Here is a 19,554-nt window from a genome sequence, read left to right as displayed (position 1 = left end):
CTAGCTGATGCCTATTCTAGAATGTCTCTCATTGTGAGAAGAAAAAAACATTTGTAATAGTGGTCTACTTCCATGCTTTGGAACCTTGCCTATGTTTAACATTGCTCCCTGCTGAGCAAAATTTGGAATTAATCTTATGGCATGGAGTCCTTGCTATAGTGGTATTCCAGTTTGGCCATTACAAGCTTTTAAAAGTTTGGCTGACCACGTTTGAAAGCCTCTCATTTGAGAGAAGTAATGTGTCACTCTAGAAGAAGGCATTGAGGTATGTCATACCTGCGTTCATATATTGGCTCTACCATTTACCAGGTGAGAGACCATGGCCAGGTCTGCAATTTGTGAGACCTGTCTTCCACTTCTTCCGTTGTGACTGTTAAAGATATGATGCATGTGAACTTCATTATACATTAATGCTTTGATTATTTCTCTTATTTCAGACACTGTCACATGAACCCAAAGTCCTTCAGGAGGGTCTCCTTCAGTTGGACTCCATCCTCTCCTCCTTGGAGCCCTTACACCGCCCAATTGAATCCCCTGGGGGCTCAGTATTGTTGCGAGAACTGGCTTGTGCCGGCAATGTTGCTGATGCCACCCTCTCAGCTCAGGCCACACCTCTACTGCATGCACTTACTGCTGCGCATGCCTACATCATGATGTTTGTTCATACTTGCAGAGTTGGGCAGGTAAGAATTATCTTTGGGGTGAACATGTTGGTTTGAAGCCAGTGAAATACGTAGGGCATATATACCTAGCATCTTACTGTGCTTAAAAGCAGTTCTACCTGGGCTTGCTGCTGAAAGAACAGTTTTAGGGTGAGATTTTTTTTTTTTGACGAGTGACTTAGGTTTATGCTTCAAGTTGCTGTCTAGTTTCAGTTTCCCTTAGTGTTTTTTTGTTGTTGTTAGAAGTTGGATGACCATATAATTTGTTTGGTGAATTGGACCTTCTTGAGAGTGAAAGAGGTTGGTTATAAATAACAGGCATTAATAGATCTGTAGCCTCCATACAGGCCAACTGGGATGTATAGTCACCCTTTTTAGTGGACAATCCTCAATTGGGTGCTCATCTGGCCTTATTCCTAATCTTTCTACAAATGCATGTAAGCCTGATAATGGGATGACAAGAAGGAAATTTGACCACAGAACATTTAAGTCAATGGTAATTAGCAGAGATTACTAAAGATTTCCTAAATGTCAAACTCTATCCCTACAATCCCTGTGAGGTTTCTCTTGTGGGTCCAGAAAGGCAAGTTTTTTGTGTGCTCCCAATTTTACTACCTTTAGTTCTCAGGTAATCAATTCTAGAGATTAGTGGTATAACATTTTAGCAGCCCTGTTTTATGTTGTTGAGCAGGAGTGTATTCTTTTGATCAAATCAAATGAAAAGCACAGTTATGAACTATTTAGAAAATAAATTACATAAAGTTCAGGGATTTATTTTTATGACTTTTCATTTATTAAATGAAATAAAATTTATATTAAATGTTCAATTCAAGGAATTAAATAAATCTTAAATATTTCTTGAAGTACAGAAATGAGGGAAATAACAAGCCCCCAACCACTTAAAAACATTAGAAAGCTGTCACTGAATCTATAAAGCTGTTTGTTTGATTTAGAAAAATAGTTGCCTGTGACTCTCTCACTTTACAAAAACCAATGAGAAGAGGAATTTAGAGGCGAATTGTAAATATTGTAAGAATACCTTGTGGAACTGTGATCCTAAATGTAGAAATTTTGATGAAGTAGACAATTCTCTGAGAAGAACAAGGAAGGAAAAATAAAATCCCTTATCCTTCTTAAGCATAGTTGAAAGTTGATTTTGAGTATAATTATTCAGAGGGCATCCTAAAGATCAACTTCTTTTCACTTTGGTTGCAGAGTGAAATTCGTTCCATCTCTGTAAACCAGTGGGGCTCTCAGTTGGGTCTGAGTGTTTTGAGCAAGCTGAGCCAATTATACTGTTCCCTGGTGTGGGAAAGCACTGTCCTCCTCTCCTTGTGTACCCCAAACAGGTAAGGGAATGGTCATCTCTTTTATTATCGCTGTTGTCTTTCCTAACAGAAACTAAGCTCAGTGACCCTGGAGGATCGCTTTGGTCAAGGATAGAAGGGTATATTAAAGAGTTCAGAGGCTTCCTTGTCTGTCAGTTCATTCAAGCTGCTATAACAAAATACCACAGACTGGGTGCTTATAAACAGCAGAAATTTATTGCTCACAGTTCTGGAGGCTGGAAGTCTGAGATCAAGGTGCCAGCATGGTTGGTTGAGGGCCCTCTACTGGGTCGTAGACTTCTCATTGTATCCTCACATGGCTTAAGGGACTAGGAATCTCTCTGGAGACTCCTTTATAAGGCACTAGTCCTGTCCCATTCATGAGGGGCTCCACCCTTATGATTTAGGCACCTCCCAAAGGCTTTACCTACTAACACCATCACATTGGGCATTAGGATTTCAACATACGAGTTTTGAGGGGACAAAACATTCAGTCCTTAGCATCGTCCTTCCCACTTACCAGCCTAGAGACTTTCTTACAGAGGTGACATCTTGTGCATCTTTGATCTAATATCCCAATTATGTTGTGTTGGCATGGTAAGTATTTAAATTTTGATCCTGTTCTTAGCCACATCTAGAGTTGCGTTGGAAACCTTGTTGAATGCTACCTCAGGAATTCGATCATTGAAGATGTTTTAGGTTTAACCTGCTATAAGAGGGATAGTGTCAGCCAAGCAGATTAGAGAACAAGCAGAACATAGAAGATGAGCTGTCAGATTTTTTTGCTCACTGTTTTCTCTTGTTGCAGCCTACCACCTGGGTGTGAATTTGGCCAGGCGGACATGCAGAAACTGGTTCCAAAGGATGAGAAGGCAGGTACGACCCAGGGCGGAAAAAGATCAGGTAACTCCAAGAAACTAAAATCTTAGTCATTAAATCTCTTGTGTTCTATCTCTGTGTCTTTATAAGTCTGTAGTGAAATTTTAGTTAGCTCTATCGTCTATAGTCCTCAGTTTTTTTCTTTCATTGATTTTTAACTATTTAAAATTAAACTTTTAGTCATTTTGTCTATAAAAATATATACACACAAATTTGCAACATGGTTGGACCTGGAGGGTATTACGTTAAGCGAAATAAGCCAGAAAGAGAAAGACAAACACTGCATGATTTCACTCATATGTGGAAGGGTAAACCAACACACGGACAGATAGAACTATTTGGTGATTATCAGGGGCGAGGGGGTGGGCACAAGGGGTGGAGGGGTGCGTTTATATGGTGACTGACAAACAATAATGTACAACAAAAATTTCACAGTCAAAAAAAAAACTAGAACCTAGTATGGTCCCTGGCACATAGGAAGGCAAAAAAAAAATAATATATATATATACACATATATATATGTGTATATATATGTATATGTATGTATACACACAATGGTAAAAATTAGAAGATGTAGTAGAAAGAAGAATCACCCATATTTGTACCACAAAAAAACTATTTTGAAAGTGTTTGCCTAATAATCTTTTTCCCTGAGGGTATATTTTATTAACATAGTTGTGATTATCTTAGATATACAGTATTTCATAGATCTTTTTTCACTTAACATGAAATGCCACGTAAAAGTCCTATGAATTAACCATTTTCTGTTAACTTTCTAATGTACTATTTTGAAAAATGAACATCTTTGTATGTAGTTTGATGCAAATGTAAGATTGATTCCTAGAAATTACTGTATCAGAGGGTATGGTGGGACTTTCATTTTTTTTATGCCTGTTTTTCAGAAGCTTAATTTCATAGGTTAAAAATGGTTTATGGGGCCGGCCCCGTGGCTTAGCATTTAAGTGCGCGCGCTCCGCTGCTGGCGGCCCGGGTTCATATCCCGGGCGCGCAGTGACGCACCGCTTCTCCGGCCATGCTGAGGCCGCATCCCACATACAGCAACTGGGATGTGCAGCTATGACATACAACTATCTGCCGGGGCTTTGGGGGAAAAAATAAATAAATAAAAAATTAAAAAAAAATGGTTTATGATTTTTTTAAGTGGCTATGGAACACTTTAGAACCACACTGTCCAATATGGTAGCCTCTAGCCATGTGTGACTATTGAACGCTTGTAATGTGGCTGGTACAACTAAAAAACTGAATTTGTTTTTTGTCTTCCTTTGCTTTCCTTCCCTCCCTCCTTCCCTTTTTTGCTTTCTGTCTCTCTCTATTTCTCTCTCTCTGCCTCTTTTTATTTCTTTCTTTCCTCTTGTTAAGGGGTGGGTGTTATGGGTTGAATTGTGTCATCCCAAAAAATTAGATGTTGAAGCACTAACTTCCCAGCACCTTAGAATGTGACCTTATTTGAAAATAGGGTTGTTGCAGATGTAGTTAAGATGAGGTTGTAGGTTGGATGGAGAAAACTGAATTTTTAATTTTTATTGATTTAAATTTAACAACTATTACTCTGTTCAGTTGTTAGAAGACTTTTAAGTATGTCTGGAACAACTTGGGTATGTGAGTCTATTTTTTCAACTAAGTTGTATGAAATATATAGATCAATTATTTGAATGAAAATTTAATGTCTGAGTTGAGATGTACTATAAGTACAAAATAGATATTTGGGTTTTTTAAATATTTAGTATACAAATGTTAAAATCTCAATAATTTTTATATTTGATTACATGTTGAAATAACAATTATATTCCGTTAAACAGTATATTATCAAAAATTATACTTACTTCTTTTTACTTTTTAATGTGCCTGCTAGGAAATTTTAAATTATATATGCGGCTCACATTATATTTCTATTGGACAGTGCTATTTTAGAAAATAGCTATGTTGTATCTCAATAACAATTTCAAATTGCAATGCGCAGAAATTATATACAATTTTCTGACCCTAATGCAACAAACCTAAAATTAATAGAAGCAACTTTTCTAGAAAGTTTTTTTTTCTCATTTATTCCACATCAGGGAGGAAATAAATTTGATAAACTGTTAAGAAAACAATGAAGACAGTTCTATGTATAAAAAGCTATTAGATATGCTTAAAAATTATACTGAGATTACTTAAAGATAGGGAAAATGTTAAGGAACTAATGAAACAAAGCAGACATAACTTACGAAACAACAAATAAGGACTTAAATGACAGCTAGTTATTAGGGGAAAGGGGACAGAATTAATAAAATATACACAGACCTCTGGCAAGGTTAATTTTGGAGACAATGGACCAAATCAAAAATCAGAATCTCAAATTTAGTCAAAATATACCAAATTTAACTCAAGGAAAGAATGAAATAATTTACTAAGAACCGAGAACAAAATTAGACTCTGTCAAAGAATTGCCTCTCCTAACAATCTGGGTATTTTTTTTCCCAGCAATTTTCTTTCACACATTTAACAAGGATGACTCCATTTCCACATAGTTTTTCCAGAAAATTACAAAGTAAACTTGGTGTTGTGTTTTATAAAGTTTGCCTAAAGCTGATTCTTAGATCTAAGAGCACACACCCCCCCCCCCCAAAAAAGACACATTTCACATTCATATACAAAAACCTTACATGTTAGGAAATATATTTCTTCAGTGGTGATCTATGATGTCCAATTTTAGTTTATTAATGAGCTATAAAATTCTACCAGGCCGTGTGCCTTGACAGCATGGGGACACCATGCACATTGTGGTCTATATGAATGGTACCCCCTGGGTCATGCAGTGCCTACAGTCTTCCAGGGTAGCTCTGGCTTAAGATTGTTCATATGCTCTCGTTGGAAGATGTCAGTATTAGCTACTTAGAAGGGTTTCAAGGAGAGGAGTATATCAGTACCGTTTTGAGGGGGTTTTTTTGTTTGTTTTTTCTTTTCAGATTTAGGAAGTCATGGAAATTTAAAGAGTAACAAACACTATAGATAGCTCTTTCTTGGGACTCTTCAGAACAAGGAACCAGGTAAGTGCTAGCTCAACATGGTCTTATTGTTCCCCTCTTATGTCTACAGATGGGGAACAGGATGGAACAGCTGGAAGTATGGATGCTTCTACCCAGGGCTTGTTGGAAGGCATTGGGCTTGATGGTGACACTTTGGCTCCCATGGAGACAGATGAACCTACTACTTCAGACTCTAAGGGCAAATCTAAAATCACACCTGCCATGGCCGCCAGAATCAAGCAAATCAAGCCTTTATTGTCAGGTGAGTGATTCTCTTCTTTCTTCTCCTTTTTCTGGCTTTCAGTGCCTTAACCAGTCCTCAGAAAAATTGAGTTGGTAAGGCTGTGTTGTTTCTTAATTTTAAGGAAGTTTTAAACTTTGGTGGCTCGTTTTCAGGTGTACTTTACTGAATGTTTGCCATGCGACAGGCTCTGTACTAACTGCCAGGGATATAGAGATAAGACAGTTGCTTCCTGAAAGCCATGACTACCCCTCCCTGTCTTTAATTCCTTCCCTCCTACTCACTCTTCAACTACTGCAAATGGCTTCTGCTCCTACCATTCCACTGAAATGTCTCACCAAGGTACCTATAACCTCCTTATTGCTAAGTTCATTGGATACTTTTCAGTCCCTTTCTCATTTGTCTGCAACATGATAGTTGACCCACCACCTCCTTGAAATACTCTCTTCTTGGCTTTTGTGGTGGTAAGCTCCCTTGCTTTCCTGTTACCTGTATAGCTACACCACCTAGTCTCCTCTTCCTTTCTCTATTCCTTAAACATAGCTGGCAAGTGACATGGTTGATTTATGTTTTAATAAAGTCACTTTGGCAGTTCTATGGAGACTACATTAACATGATATAAAATCACATTAAAGATGTGCACTGATCTGTCTTTGTCATCTTTTGCCCCTTAATGTAATATCAATGTTTGGGGAAACTATTTCTGTATGTTCCTCAGTATTTGCTGCTTTCTGACACCTTAATGTAGAAGAAAGTGAAGGTGTAACTCCTAGGAATCTGGAGTTCTGCCTAAAAGCAAGCAGAAAATGGCCTTTGGTGTTTCCATGTATCTTAGACCCCCTTGAATTTTACATTCTGTTCTAATTTGTTTAATTCTACTCCTTTTGTTTTAATTTGAAAGTCTGCTACCACTAGCCCCAAATTGAAGGAAAATTAACCATCCAAGAAGATGCTTATGTTTACCTCTTCTTTCTTTGTTAGACCTCTTGGACTACTATGACCTTGGACCATTCTGAGGTTTCTGTGTGGGCCCAGCCTGTGCTTTTGATGTATATTTCTCTGTGGTTACTGGCTTTTTATTTTCTTCTCTTATCCTTGCTGTGACTACCTTTTAGCCAGTTGGTTGTCTGTTCACCTGAGAGAGATGGTGAAAAAGTGCAGACGTAATGTTTGGATGCGTTAGGTTTTCAGAGTCTGGGCATACCCAACCTCCAGCCAGGCAGTGCAAGTATCTGTAGCCTATTCCCTAATTAAGATTAGGAAATCCTAATTTGGATGGATTAGGAAGAAGCAAAGCCTGTTCCTTTCTTCTTATGCTGTATACCTCAGAGCTTACTAAGTTTAGATTATGATATGTGATACCAGCTCAAATAGAGCCTGTTTTTTCACAGTGGGTTCTTATGTGCATGTACGTAATAGAGACGTACTTTGATTCAGACCTAGCTTTTCTTATCTGTGGATCGTGGTGAAATAATTTTTATTTCAGAAATGCTGTGGCAACATTTTCATTTATACTTTTAAGAATAATAAATAGTCATTGGAGAAATATGAAAGTACAGAGCAATGTTTTAAGAAAAGCAAGGAAATACCCAAATACAGTATGTTTAGACGTATTTTCTTTCCTTTTTCTATACATTTCTTTTTACATGTTTATATTTGGATTCTGCTTTTTTGGATTTGGATTCTGGTTAATAATATATACTAAAAAGCATCCTACAAAGATGAAAATTTGAAATACTTAAAGTCTACCTAACGCCTTAAGAAAGCCACTTATAAAATTTTTATGCTTTTCCCAGTAATCTTTTTTCCTTTGGGGACCATATATTTAATGTTGTGATCAGACGATATATAGTGTATATGATGTTCTTTTCTGGTCTAGATTGTTAACATTTTTGCCATTTTTAAAGTTCTCTGTAGGCATTTTAAGTGACTCCATAATCCAATAGATGTGTCATTTACTTAACTAGTTCATATTGCTGTATTGCTTTCCACAAAGGTGGTTTCAATTTATACCTCCTCTAACGGTGTGAGTGCTTATCTTGTTTTTCACATTTGCTATATATTGAATGCCGACATACTTCTCTGTCTCATGCCTTCAAAAGAAGCATTTATTCCCTGTGGAACTTCCTTTTTGGGTTATCATATGTAGAGACATGTTTAAGTGTTTCCTAGGTGTTGTGTGGGAGGAAGTGGTCAGTCATAAAAGTATATTAACAGTAATGTGTCTGTTATAATGAAACCATTCTGAGAATACAACCTTATTCTGACTTTTGGGTTCCAGCTTCCTCCAGATTAGGCCGAGCACTTGCTGAGCTATTTGGACTCCTTGTTAAACTTTGTGTGGGGTCTCCTGTCCGCCAAAGAAGGAGCCATCATGCTGCCAGCACCACCACAGCACCAACACCTGCTGCACGATCAACGGCCTCAGCCCTCACTAAGCTCCTCACAAAGGGCTTATCTTGGCAGCCTCCACCGTATACACCTACTCCCCGCTTCAGGTGAGGTTCTGCTTGAGATGCAGAATCAAATTAGTTCCTTCTTTACTTGAATGGAGAGTGAGCCACTGAACTAGAGGACTTGGAGTTCCCTTGTTTACTCTAGATGTGTACCTCAAATACAATTTTAAGTACTTGTTTTGGTTCTACCTAGTCTAGAATATAGAGATTTTTAAAAGCATTTATAATCAAACTACATTTCAATAACCTTATATTTTTTAGTAGATGGGAGCTGTCACCTTTTTTTGCCTTAGAAATTTTAATGACCAGACTAGTCACCCACCTGCATTCCACTCAGTCTGTCACTCCAGTGCCATGTTAAATTATACTCCTGCTTTTTATGTGAATTTTCCATTGCTTCTGTATCTGCCTCAAAGAAGGTTAAATTTTTGCTTTTTCCCTCTTTCAGGCTGACATTCTTCATTTGTTCAGTTGGTTTTACATCCCCAATGCTGTTTGATGAGAGGAAGTATCCCTACCACCTCATGCTGCAGAAATTTCTTTGCTCTGGAGGCCACAATGCTCTTTTTGAGTAAGGATCAGGTTGCTTCACAGAGAAGTATTTCTTAGAGTTTGGTCTTTTCTGTGTGCCTTAGCAGCTCACAACTCACAACTTTCTGAGTCACCTATCCTGTGACAGTGATATACGTAGAGACAGCCATTGGTTGTACTCTTTCATGTTCTGGGAACTAGCTGTATTTGTCTCCATCTTCCTTGGAGGGTGGGATTCAGCATGTCCTAGAGGTGTTTGTGAGGGTTTCTGCTTTTCCTCATTTGGTTTCCACCACCTGGTACATATTTTTGTAATAGACTTGTCCTTTTCTATTGTTCCTCTCAATATAATTTTTCTACTTCTCTTGGTCAGAAGATTCTAAGCTGAGTTTCACTTTGGTTTTTTTGGTTTTTTTGGCTTTAAAAGGTAAAGCTAGAAGCTATGGTAATCATTTTGCAATATATATGTGTATCAAGTCATCAGGTTGTACACCTTAAACTTACATGTATGTCAATAATAGCTCAATAAAGCTGGAATGAAAACTCAAAAAAGGGTAAAGCTAATAAATGTTGGACAGATGGAAATCAGTAGCTCCAAGAGGAGGGACATGTAGTACCAGAGTAGAGACTGGAAACCCCCCATCTAAAATATTAGTATTCTGTCTCCATACTTTCTCTTATTTGAATTTAGAACTTTCAATTGGGCTCTGTCCATGGGAGGCAAAGTTCCTGTTGCTGAGGGATTAGAACATTCAGACTTACCTGATGGCACAGGAGAATTCCTAGATGCCTGGCTAATGCTGGTGGAAAAGATGGTGAATCCCACTACGGTGCTTGAATCTCCACATTCACTGCCTGCCAAATTGCCTGGAGGCGTCCAGAACTTGCCACAATTCAGTGCCCTCCGCTTCCTTGTGGTAACTCAGAAAGTGAGTATTCAGCATTCTAAAACCAAGAGGATTTCTCATACTGACTAGGTAGCTCCCACTCTGTTTTGTCCTCCTTAATAAAATAACTGGATTGTTAGAGAACCATTGGATCCTGCTCCCAGATAGGGCTGCTGTACAGAAGGGGGTAGAGACCACTTGAGAATTTTCTGTGGTATAAACATTTGAACTGTAAACTTCAGATTGGTGTTTGCAGGTTGAGTTAAATGCCCCTTCTCTGTGCTTCCCTAGGCCCCCTCAGTCCTGACCTAGGGTTTTGTTTTTAGCACTAATTGTGGAAGGGTCATCCCATGGATCTTTGTTCTGTTCCTCCTGGGACTTTGAATTGACACACAAAGATCTTCACACAGCTTTTTAAATGACGTACAGGCAGCCTTTACTTGCATCAAGAACCTGTGGAACCGGAAACCCCTGAAGGTGTATGGCGGGCGAATGGCTGAGTCCATGCTGGCCATCCTGTGCCACATCCTTCGAGGAGAACCTGTGATTCGAGAGAGACTGAGCAAAGAGAAGGAGGGGTCTCGAGGAGAAGAGGATACAGGGCAAGAGGAAGGTGGCTCCCGCCGGGAACCTCAAGTCAACCAGCAACAACTGCAACAGGTAGGGTATTGGCCTCACACTCCAGGGCCCAGACTTTGCACCTGATGGACTGTGATGCTTATGGGTTTTCTAAGTTTACATGCCAGTAAGTGCCTGGTCCTGTTAGCCAGGAGATAGGGTTAAATTTGCTTCCTCCTCTAGCTGATATTTTTTCCTCCTGAGATAGCTAGAGTGTAGTCTCAGTGCTCCTAACAGGTAAAATTTGTGTCCTCCCAAGCATGGTGTTTACTATTGGAACTCTTTTATAGTGTTCTCAGTAGGCTATGGCTGCCATATTCTTGGAAGGCAAACCGTTCTCAGCTACTTTCTGATTAATCTACAGAGGGAAGGGATATCGTAACCCAAATTTATTCTCCAACAAGAGCTTTCTGAAACCTTAACTCACCTACAAAACTTCTTTTTCAGGCTCTTGTTCTGTTGCCAGTTTATTTTCCAGAAAAGTGGGACCAGTTTTTGCTTCTATGTGTGAATCTCAATCTTTGACTTAGAATAATCCTGTTAATGATAATAACTATCTAGCTCCATTTTCTTAGAGGATGGGATTGAGTATCACCTTGGCTCCCTGCCCCAATGTATAGTTCTAATGTTTGAATGTTAGGGAAGCACCAAACAGAAAGGATCATTCATGTTACCTAACTGCCTTAGCTTACAAATGTTCTCAGTTCGTATGAAGCTAGAAAAACTTGTTTCCATCTTGAAATATTTCTTTTTAAAATGTGTTTGGATTTCTCTTTTACTGTGGTTTTGAGATCCTGCTTTCTTTTTGAAGCTCATGGACATGGGCTTCACAAGGGAACATGCCATGGAGGCCCTGTTGAACACCAGCACCATGGAGCAAGCCACAGAGTACCTTCTAACCCACCCTCCCCCAATCATGGGAGGAGTTGTTCGAGTGAGTTGGCTCAGGGGCTCTAATCTTCCAGGGCATTGGTTTGCTTGCTGATGTGCTTTTCTTCTCTCACACTTCTGTCACTGGTCTTCTGTTCTATAAACTACTTCTCATTTTCAGACTTGTCCATGCCAATATTTTCTTTTCACGATAACTCTCATAGCTCTAGGATGTAATGAGCAGAAGCTTCCTATCTGCCAACCATGTAAATTACTAGACTTGGTTTGCAGAAGAAGTCTTAAATTATCCCCAATCAGAAAGCAATAGAAGACACTCTCTTTTCTGAGATGCAAAATAGGTGGTCACATTGAAGCCCCCTTCCTATACTTAATTTTGTTATGATTTTCCCTCTATGTTCTTACAGTGACCAGGTAATCATAGTTGAGTTTGACTCTAGAGAGCAGCATTTGTGTAGCCCCTTCTCTTTTTTAAAGCTTGAGCACAGGATGTCTGATTGCTTGTGAGTTGGGGTATATGTAGTTGCTGGATTTTCTCTTGTTGCTCTGTAGGATCTGAGTATGTCTGAAGAGGACCAGATGATGAGAGCAATCGCCATGTCTCTGGGACAGGACATCCCAATGGATCAAAGGGCAGAGTCACCTGAGGTAACTAGGAAATGGGACATTCAGAATGGTCTGGCACGTTAATCATAGTATTTCTATGAACATTCTGCTACTACTGCAAAGTAATTGGTGGAATTAAAGTGTAAAGAAACATGGGGGAGTACTCATTCATCCCACCCTTGCCATCACTGATCTGCATTGAATTGACCTGAAGCCTCAGGTGAGGCAGATGAAGTGTTAATCTTTATTGTCAAATAAGAGACCCAAAATGTACTTAGTAGTGCCCATTAGGCCAAACTTGGCTGTCTATTCATAGGTAATAATTACTTCAGTTTATTGGCAGAGAATGCAGGACAATGTCTACAAATAATTTTGTGGGAGGTGACGTAGGATGCTGCAAATAAATTGGCAATGCTTTGGGGGTTGGAGGTGTCCTTCCCCTCTGCTTTCCCTATCTTGCCTTAGCCTTTGTGGCTGCCCTCATACTCATCGCCACACTCCGATGAATGTGTCACAATTGCTTGAAGAGAAGGTAAAGGGTATTCATATGGAAGGGCAAATACATTCTTAGAGTCATCCTCATCTTTCTTCCTTCAGCTCTCCCATATTCTATCACTCTTCCTTCCCTGCCTCCAGGAAGTTGCTTGCCGGAAGGAGGAGGAGGAACGAAAAGCTCGGGAAAAGCAGGAAGAGGAAGAGGCTAAATGTCTAGAGAAGTTCCAGGACGCTGATCCCTTGGAGCAAGATGAGCTCCACACATTCACAGATACCATGTTGCCAGGCTGCTTCCACCTTCTTGATGAGCTGCCGGACACAGTGTACCGGGTGTGTGATCTGATCATGACAGCAATCAAACGTAATGGAGCAGACTATCGAGACATGATTCTGAAGCAAGTAGTCAATCAGGTAAGCTTTCCAGGGGCCAGAAGAGAGGAGTATGTGAAGTGGTTTTCCTGCCATCTATCAAAAGCTGATTTCTAAAAAAAAAATCAGTATTTTTGCATTTTACTAGATATAGATGTATTCTCTCTTTGAATTCTTTAGATCTGGTAATCTAGCTCTTTCTTGAGTGTTCCTTGCAAAAAGTGAATTAACTACTTCACAAAAAATGTCTTTGCAAGGAAAAAACAGAGTTCTCTTTTTCTAGGCATCTCTTCTTAGATTCATTTAAAATGTCCAAAGTACGTCTCACTCTTGAGCCAAGTTCGGCCCCCTGGAGTAACAGTGAATAAATGTTTTTCCCTCTCATCCTGTGTAACAACAACCACTTTGACAAATGAGTCCCCATCTTGATGAATAGTTGTGACCTGGTGTTTGTCTCTTTTTAAGCAGTGTTTTTCCTCATTATGAAATTAATGTATGATAATTATAGAAGTAGGATAAGAAATAAATTACCCTAAATCCCCACACGAAGCGGTAGCCAGTTAACATTTTGATTGTATTTCCTTTACTATTTTTTTACTATTTATGTGTTTAAATCATTGCAATCTTGTTTTATATATTTTTTAAAGTTGAGAAGCAGAGGAAGAAATCAAAAAGCAGTGTATATATTTATAACTTTTAGTGTATGGAAACATCACAAAAGTAAAAGGCAAACTGGATAAACCATTATTTTACAAGATATGATCAAGGTTTAGTTATCTTTATATTAAGAGCTTATAAAATGATTTTAATAAAACTAAAATCTTACTAGAAAAGACCAATTATGTCAAATTCATTATAAGAAATTTAGCATGCAAGCTAAAGCAAGACCCATGTTTCTAACATTCTGGATTTTTGTTTTTGTTTTTAATGATAGTTCTGGGGCAGATGTAGTGAAAGATTGCTGATGAAAGTGTGAGTTGGGGGCCGGCCCCGTGGCTTAGTGGTTAAGTGTTCGCGCTCCGCTGCTGGTGGCCCGGGTTCGGATCCCGGGCACGCACCACCGCACCGCTTCTCTGGCCGTGCTGAGGCCGCGTCCCACATACAGCAACTAGAAGGATGTGCAGCTATGACATACAACTATCTACTGGGGCTTTGGGGGAAAAAAGTAAAATAAATAATAAAAAAAAAAATTTTTTTTAAAGTGTGAGTTGGTAGAACCTTTGTGGAGTTGACTATATGTACCAGAAATTTTTTAAATATTCACTTCCTTTAATTTAGAGTTTAGGCTTCTTCTAATCTAGCCTAATAAAATAATCTTTTAGAGGTGCTAAAGATTGATAGAGACACTAAATTCCTATACTAAATATGTTACAATTAACCCACTCTCCTTCAGCAAATGTGTTGGTGGGTGGAGGGAGTATTTTATAAGGTTGAGAATATTTTGACAAACCTCATCATAGTCTATCTACAGTTACCCGACTTGGCCACTTCTCTCTTCTTCTAGGTGTGGGAAGCTGCTGATGTACTGATCAAAGCCGCTCTTCCCCTGACAACAAGTGACACAAAAACTGTGTCAGAATGGATCAGTCAAATGGCCACCTTGCCCCAGGCCTCCAATTTGGCTACTAGAATCTTGCTTTTAACACTGCTTTTTGAGGTAAGATTTAGATCTCTTTTTGTCCCTGTAATGCATTCATCAAAAACTTATCAAACACCTACCATTTGAGACGTTGAAGAAGGTAGAGAAAAATATAAGGCATGAACTTTGCATTTCATGAGCCCACAGTTTCTGATAGGCTATACACACACAATTAAGTACAAAATACAGCATTCTGTGCCACATGAATGGTATAAATAATTTTATCTGAGTTTAGGGAGGGCATAGGCATCACTTCTGGATAATGAGAGAAGGGCTTCTCAGAACAAGCGTTAACTGAGTTGAGTCTTAGAGGGTTAGTGGGTGGTAGTTAAAAGAAAGTATTAAGAATGACTGTCATAGTTCAGTTGTGGGATACTTTTGGCCTCTCTGAGGAAACCTAACTGGCAGCCAAAGAGTAGGGTAGGATGTGGAAATTGGGTACTAGGCATCAGATCAAATCTGACCCTTCTGATTTTGTCTACGTATTTGTCTCCTTGCTCAAGGCTTTGTAGCCCCTTTCTTTTTTGGGGGGGGTATGAGGGCCCTCTTGAGCATTTCTTGTGGGGGGGCTGTCTTGTGGCAATGAACTCCCTTAGCTTTTGTTATTCTGGGAAAGTTTTTATTTCTCCATCATATCTGAGGGGTATTTTTACTAGATAAAGTATTCTTTGCTGAAAGTTTTTATCTTTCAGAATTTTGAATATATCATTCTACTCTCTCCTACCCTGTAAGGTTTCTGCTGAGAAATGTGCTGAAAGCTTGATAGGGGTTCCTTTGTAAGTTATTTTCTTCTGCCTTGCTCCCCTTAATATTTTTCCTTTGTCACTGACTTTTGCCAGCTTTACTACTATATGCCTTGGAGAAGATCTTTTTACATTGATATAGTTGGGAGTTCTGTTACCTTCTTTCACTTGTATTTCCAGCTCCTTCCCCAGGTTTGGAAACTTCTCAGCTGTTATTTCTTTGAACAAGCTTTCTGCTCCATTCTCCTTCTCTTTTTCCCTCTGGAATACCCATAATCCTTACGTTGCGTTTTCTACTTGAGTCGGATATTTCTCGGAGAATTTCATTTGTTTTTAGTCTTAGTTCTCTCTCCTCCTCTATTTGAAGCATTTCTATATTTCTGTCCTCCAGGCTACTGATTATCAGCTCTGTTATTCAGGGAGTCCAGATTTTTATTTATCTCCTCCATTGTGTTTTTCATCTCCAACATTTCTGATTGGTTTTTCTTTATAGTTTCAATCTCTTTTGTGAAGAAGTTCCTGATTTCATTGAACTATCTGTATTTTCTTGTAACTCGTTGAGTTTTTTTATTATAGCTATTTTGAATTCTCTGTCATTTAGATTATAAATTTCTGTGCCTTCAGGATTGATTTCTGGGTGCTTGTCATTTTCCTTCTGTTCTGGAGTGTTAATATTTCTTTTCATACTGTTAGATGGCATGGATTTGTGCCTCTGCATAGTGATAACATCTGGTTGCAGCTTCCATCTGCCGCCACTGGGTGGGAGTCAGAAGCTGTGTATTCTGAGCCTGCTGTGACCCCAGCTCGCTCACTCACAGCTGCTACTTTTCTATCGTATGCACAGGCGCTCTGGCTGGCCGGCTTAGCTGGAGCACTGGGCGGGGGGAGGGGTGCTTTCTTTTGCCTGCGCGATCCTGGGGGCATTTTCGCTCTGCCCTCGCTGTCTGCTCTCCTGGGGTACTGGTTTGATGAGGACACTCCCGCAATAGCTTAGTCACCTTGATGTGGGGCTTTCCCATGGGCTCTTTCCACTTCCTCCAAGGGGTCCAGCACCTCCACCTCCAGACATATGGCTGTGTGGGTCTCTAAGACGTCTTTTGTGTTGTATGAGTGTCCTTTTCATTGTGTCTTAGTGGGGAGAGTCTAAGGGAAGAGCTCACTCTACCATGATGCTGATGTCACTCTGACTCTTCTTTCATACTTGGTCAGTCAGCAGATTATTTGAGGCAAAGAGTGGTTTGGCCAGGACACATTCTTGTTCCAGCCAACATAGGAATTAGGAGGCACATGACCTTCAACAAGTGACTCTTCATTTCTAGCTTATCATGTTTAATAATAAAACCTGAACTTAATGGAGTAAACCATTTACACCAACTTGGGAGATAAGTCCAATATATGTGTCAAAGTGTATGTCTATAGTCTTCCCTTTATGATTGAAGTGGTGATTCTTATTATGGCACTTGTGAATAGTTATTTGTGGGAAAGGTTGCAAAGTGCTGAATGCTGGGGATCCCCAATAATATTATAAAGAGAAAAAAACTACAAGTAACAGTCTTGTATTTTCTTCTAGTCCTTTTTCTATGCATTTTAAACAGTTGGGAAAGTTTAGTAAATTTTGTATTATTTTCTCTCAGTATTATGAATGTTTTCCCATGTCATGTATATATTATTCTGTCTTTTGGACATCCCTTAGTTTATTTAAGTCATTTCCTGTTGGTGGACATTTAAATTGCTTCCAGTGATTTTCTGTTATAAGTAACACTTTAGTGTAGCCCCTGTAAGGAAAACCATTAACTGTGTTGCTGTGTTTCATTGTTCCATTTTCCTTGAATGATTATAAAGATTCTCTGTAAATCAGAAGCTTTTCAACATCAACATAGTTAAGACTTTATAGCCGAGATGACAGTCCTTAATGATATTAATGATACTAATAACAGTTTTCAAATACGAATGTGCCAGGCACTTTGTTGGGCAGTTTATGTATATATAGCTTCACTTAATCATCACAATTACCCTGGAGGTAGAAATTACTATTCCCTTTGACCTATGAGGAAACCAAGCCCTAGAGAATTTAAGTAACTCATCTCAAATCACACAGCTGGTAAGTGGAGGAGGTGGAATTTGAATTCAACCGATACTGTTAGCAATCACCCTGATGTTCTATACTGTGCTAATCGTTGATACTAAGTAGAAGTTGGTATTTGTTTTATTCTTTTTCCTTTGATTAATCAATTAGGAATTGAAGCTACCTTGTGCTTGGGTGGTTGAATCTAGTGGCATCCTTAATGTCCTAATCAAACTCTTGGAAGTGGTTCAGCCCTGCCTACAGGCCGCCAAAGAGCAAAAGGAGGTCCAGACCCCAAAGTGAGTGACCCTGTATTCCTCCTGGTTTCACTTCTACTCCCCTGGGACTTGGGCCCTTGAGCTTAGGGCCTAAATCAGGCACTTTTTCCTGGGACATGTATGGGGCAAATCTTGGGTGCCTTTTGTGGTTTGAAAATTGTGATGTGCCTAATGAAATCAAGATAAGTTTTCCCATGTTGTGCAGGTTTCTGGCTTACCCAGAGTAAATCATTTCTCCTTTTTTAGGTGGATCACCCCAGTGTTGCTCCTGATTGATTTCTATGAGAAGACAGCCATCTCCTCAAAAAGGAGAGCCCAAATGACTAAGGTACGTAATATAGTGTATGTGGTTGGCAGAACCGCTTTGCTTCTTGAGACAAGAACAGACCAGGAGAAAATATGGGAGAGTAATAGAGAATGTAAACCTCTCTAATCAGGGCATAAATCTCTTGAGGGATCTCGATAGCTAGATTTCTTTTCTGAATGGGAAGTTAGAAGTATTTTTTTATGGAGCTGCTTGCTAAAGGGCCAGAGACCTTACCCTGGAAGTAAATGTTACAGGAGTGTGCTATTTCCAGAGGAGGAGTGGCTCTTCTGTTATGTGAAGGACTTAGGGTGCAGCAATTCCTCCAAAAGCAAGTGCTTCTTATACAAAACTTATATATGCTACATTATTTCAGTACCTTCTAAGAAACAGACGTTTTGTTCCAGTACATCTACATTTTGTTCCAGTTCCTCCTCTGTGGGAAATGGTTGCAAACAAAAGGAAAGCAGAGGATCACAGGACAAAGATGTAGAGGGTTTTGTACCTATAGAAAGGCTCAGGAATGTGAGGGTTAATGTATACGAAAACTTCTCTCTTGGTTTTCAAAATAAATTAAATGTCCAGAATATTTCTTTTTCCTGGGTTAGCTTTAGCAGTGAACACTGATGAAGTTGCTATTTCTTCTAACAACCATCCTTGTGGGAAATACAAAGAAACTTTGTGATCTTATATTTAGTACCTACAGTCCAACAACAACAACTGGCGCTGGTTTGATGACCGCTCTGGGCGTTGGTGTAGTTATAGTGCAAGCAACAACAGCACTATTGATTCTGCCTGGAAGTCTGGAGAGACAAGTGTGCGTTTTACTGCAGGCCGAAGAAGATACACTGTCCAGTTCACTACAATGGTGCAGGTACGTGCTCACTCAATGCTATAAACTTTATTGAAAAGAGGGGGATGTGCTGGGTATGCCTTTTGGTTTGCTTCTTCCTGAATCAGCAGTCCTGACGTGTTGTAAGGAACAGTATTACCACTACTAAATTGGATATATTTTTCAGAAAACTGAGTCTTTGTAAAGTTGTAGTTAGACCGTGAGTCTGTGGCAATTTGATACTGTCCCACCCAAAAATGATTTTATTTGTTCAGTCAGGGATTAGAGAGTGGTCAGGGATGGTGTCAGCTCTTTGGAAAGTTTACAATTTGTTATAGGGCCTTCCTTGTGTATGCCACTTTCCTTCTGGGGACCTTCAGGCTTTCTCTCTGATAAATGATAGGGATGGGATAAATTGCCAGGCTTCCTTCATGTTGCAGCAGTTTGCCTGGGAGTTCCATCCCTCTCAAATCATTTTTGGTACAGATGTTTCTGTCTGCTTGAATTCCTAGGTTAATGAGGAAACAGGGAACCGGCGCCCTGTGATGCTGACTCTCCTTAGGGTACCACGGCTGAATAAAAACTCTAAAAACAGCAATGGACAGGAATTAGAGAAGACGCTGGAAGAAAGCAAAGAAATGGATATCAAACGTAAAGAAAATAAAGCAAATGGTATGGACTTTTAGTTTTGAATCTTTCTAGGA

At 39.3% G+C, this 19,554-nt stretch overlaps 1 protein-coding gene across 14 annotated transcripts in view; it reads left to right on the top strand.

Annotated features, from left to right (window-relative positions):
* The window catches only part of HUWE1 (HECT, UBA and WWE domain containing E3 ubiquitin protein ligase 1), a 150,697-nt gene that overhangs the window by 87,740 nt on the left and 43,403 nt on the right, over nt 1-19,554 (top strand). For 13 of the 14 annotated variants that reach the window (XM_087426894.1, XM_014779713.2, XM_087426900.1 and 10 more), the window contains 16 exons: nt 438-683; nt 1,878-2,011; nt 2,799-2,893; nt 5,969-6,160; nt 8,421-8,637; nt 9,044-9,166; nt 9,818-10,055; nt 10,443-10,673; nt 11,443-11,565; nt 12,072-12,167; nt 12,762-13,031; nt 14,494-14,646; nt 17,608-17,735; nt 17,961-18,042; nt 18,716-18,892; nt 19,363-19,522. In XM_087426894.1, coding sequence (XP_087283020.1) covers nt 438-683; nt 1,878-2,011; nt 2,799-2,893; nt 5,969-6,160; nt 8,421-8,637; nt 9,044-9,166; nt 9,818-10,055; nt 10,443-10,673; nt 11,443-11,565; nt 12,072-12,167; nt 12,762-13,031; nt 14,494-14,646; nt 17,608-17,735; nt 17,961-18,042; nt 18,716-18,892; nt 19,363-19,522 — 2,665 coding nt within the window. The remainder of the gene's footprint in view (nt 1-437; nt 684-1,877; nt 2,012-2,798; nt 2,894-5,968; nt 6,161-8,420; nt 8,638-9,043; nt 9,167-9,817; nt 10,056-10,442; nt 10,674-11,442; nt 11,566-12,071; nt 12,168-12,761; nt 13,032-14,493; nt 14,647-17,607; nt 17,736-17,960; nt 18,043-18,715; nt 18,893-19,362; nt 19,523-19,554) is intronic. The other variant, XM_087426897.1, reaches the window with a different exon arrangement.

Source organism: Ceratotherium simum, chromosome X (genome assembly GCF_057802395.1).
Source record: "Ceratotherium simum simum isolate JZ-2026a chromosome X, ASM5780239v1, whole genome shotgun sequence".
NCBI classification, from domain to species: Eukaryota; Metazoa; Chordata; class Mammalia; order Perissodactyla; family Rhinocerotidae; genus Ceratotherium; species Ceratotherium simum.
Note: the sequence above shows the minus strand (reverse complement) of the source record. Positions and strands in the feature narration are given on the sequence as shown.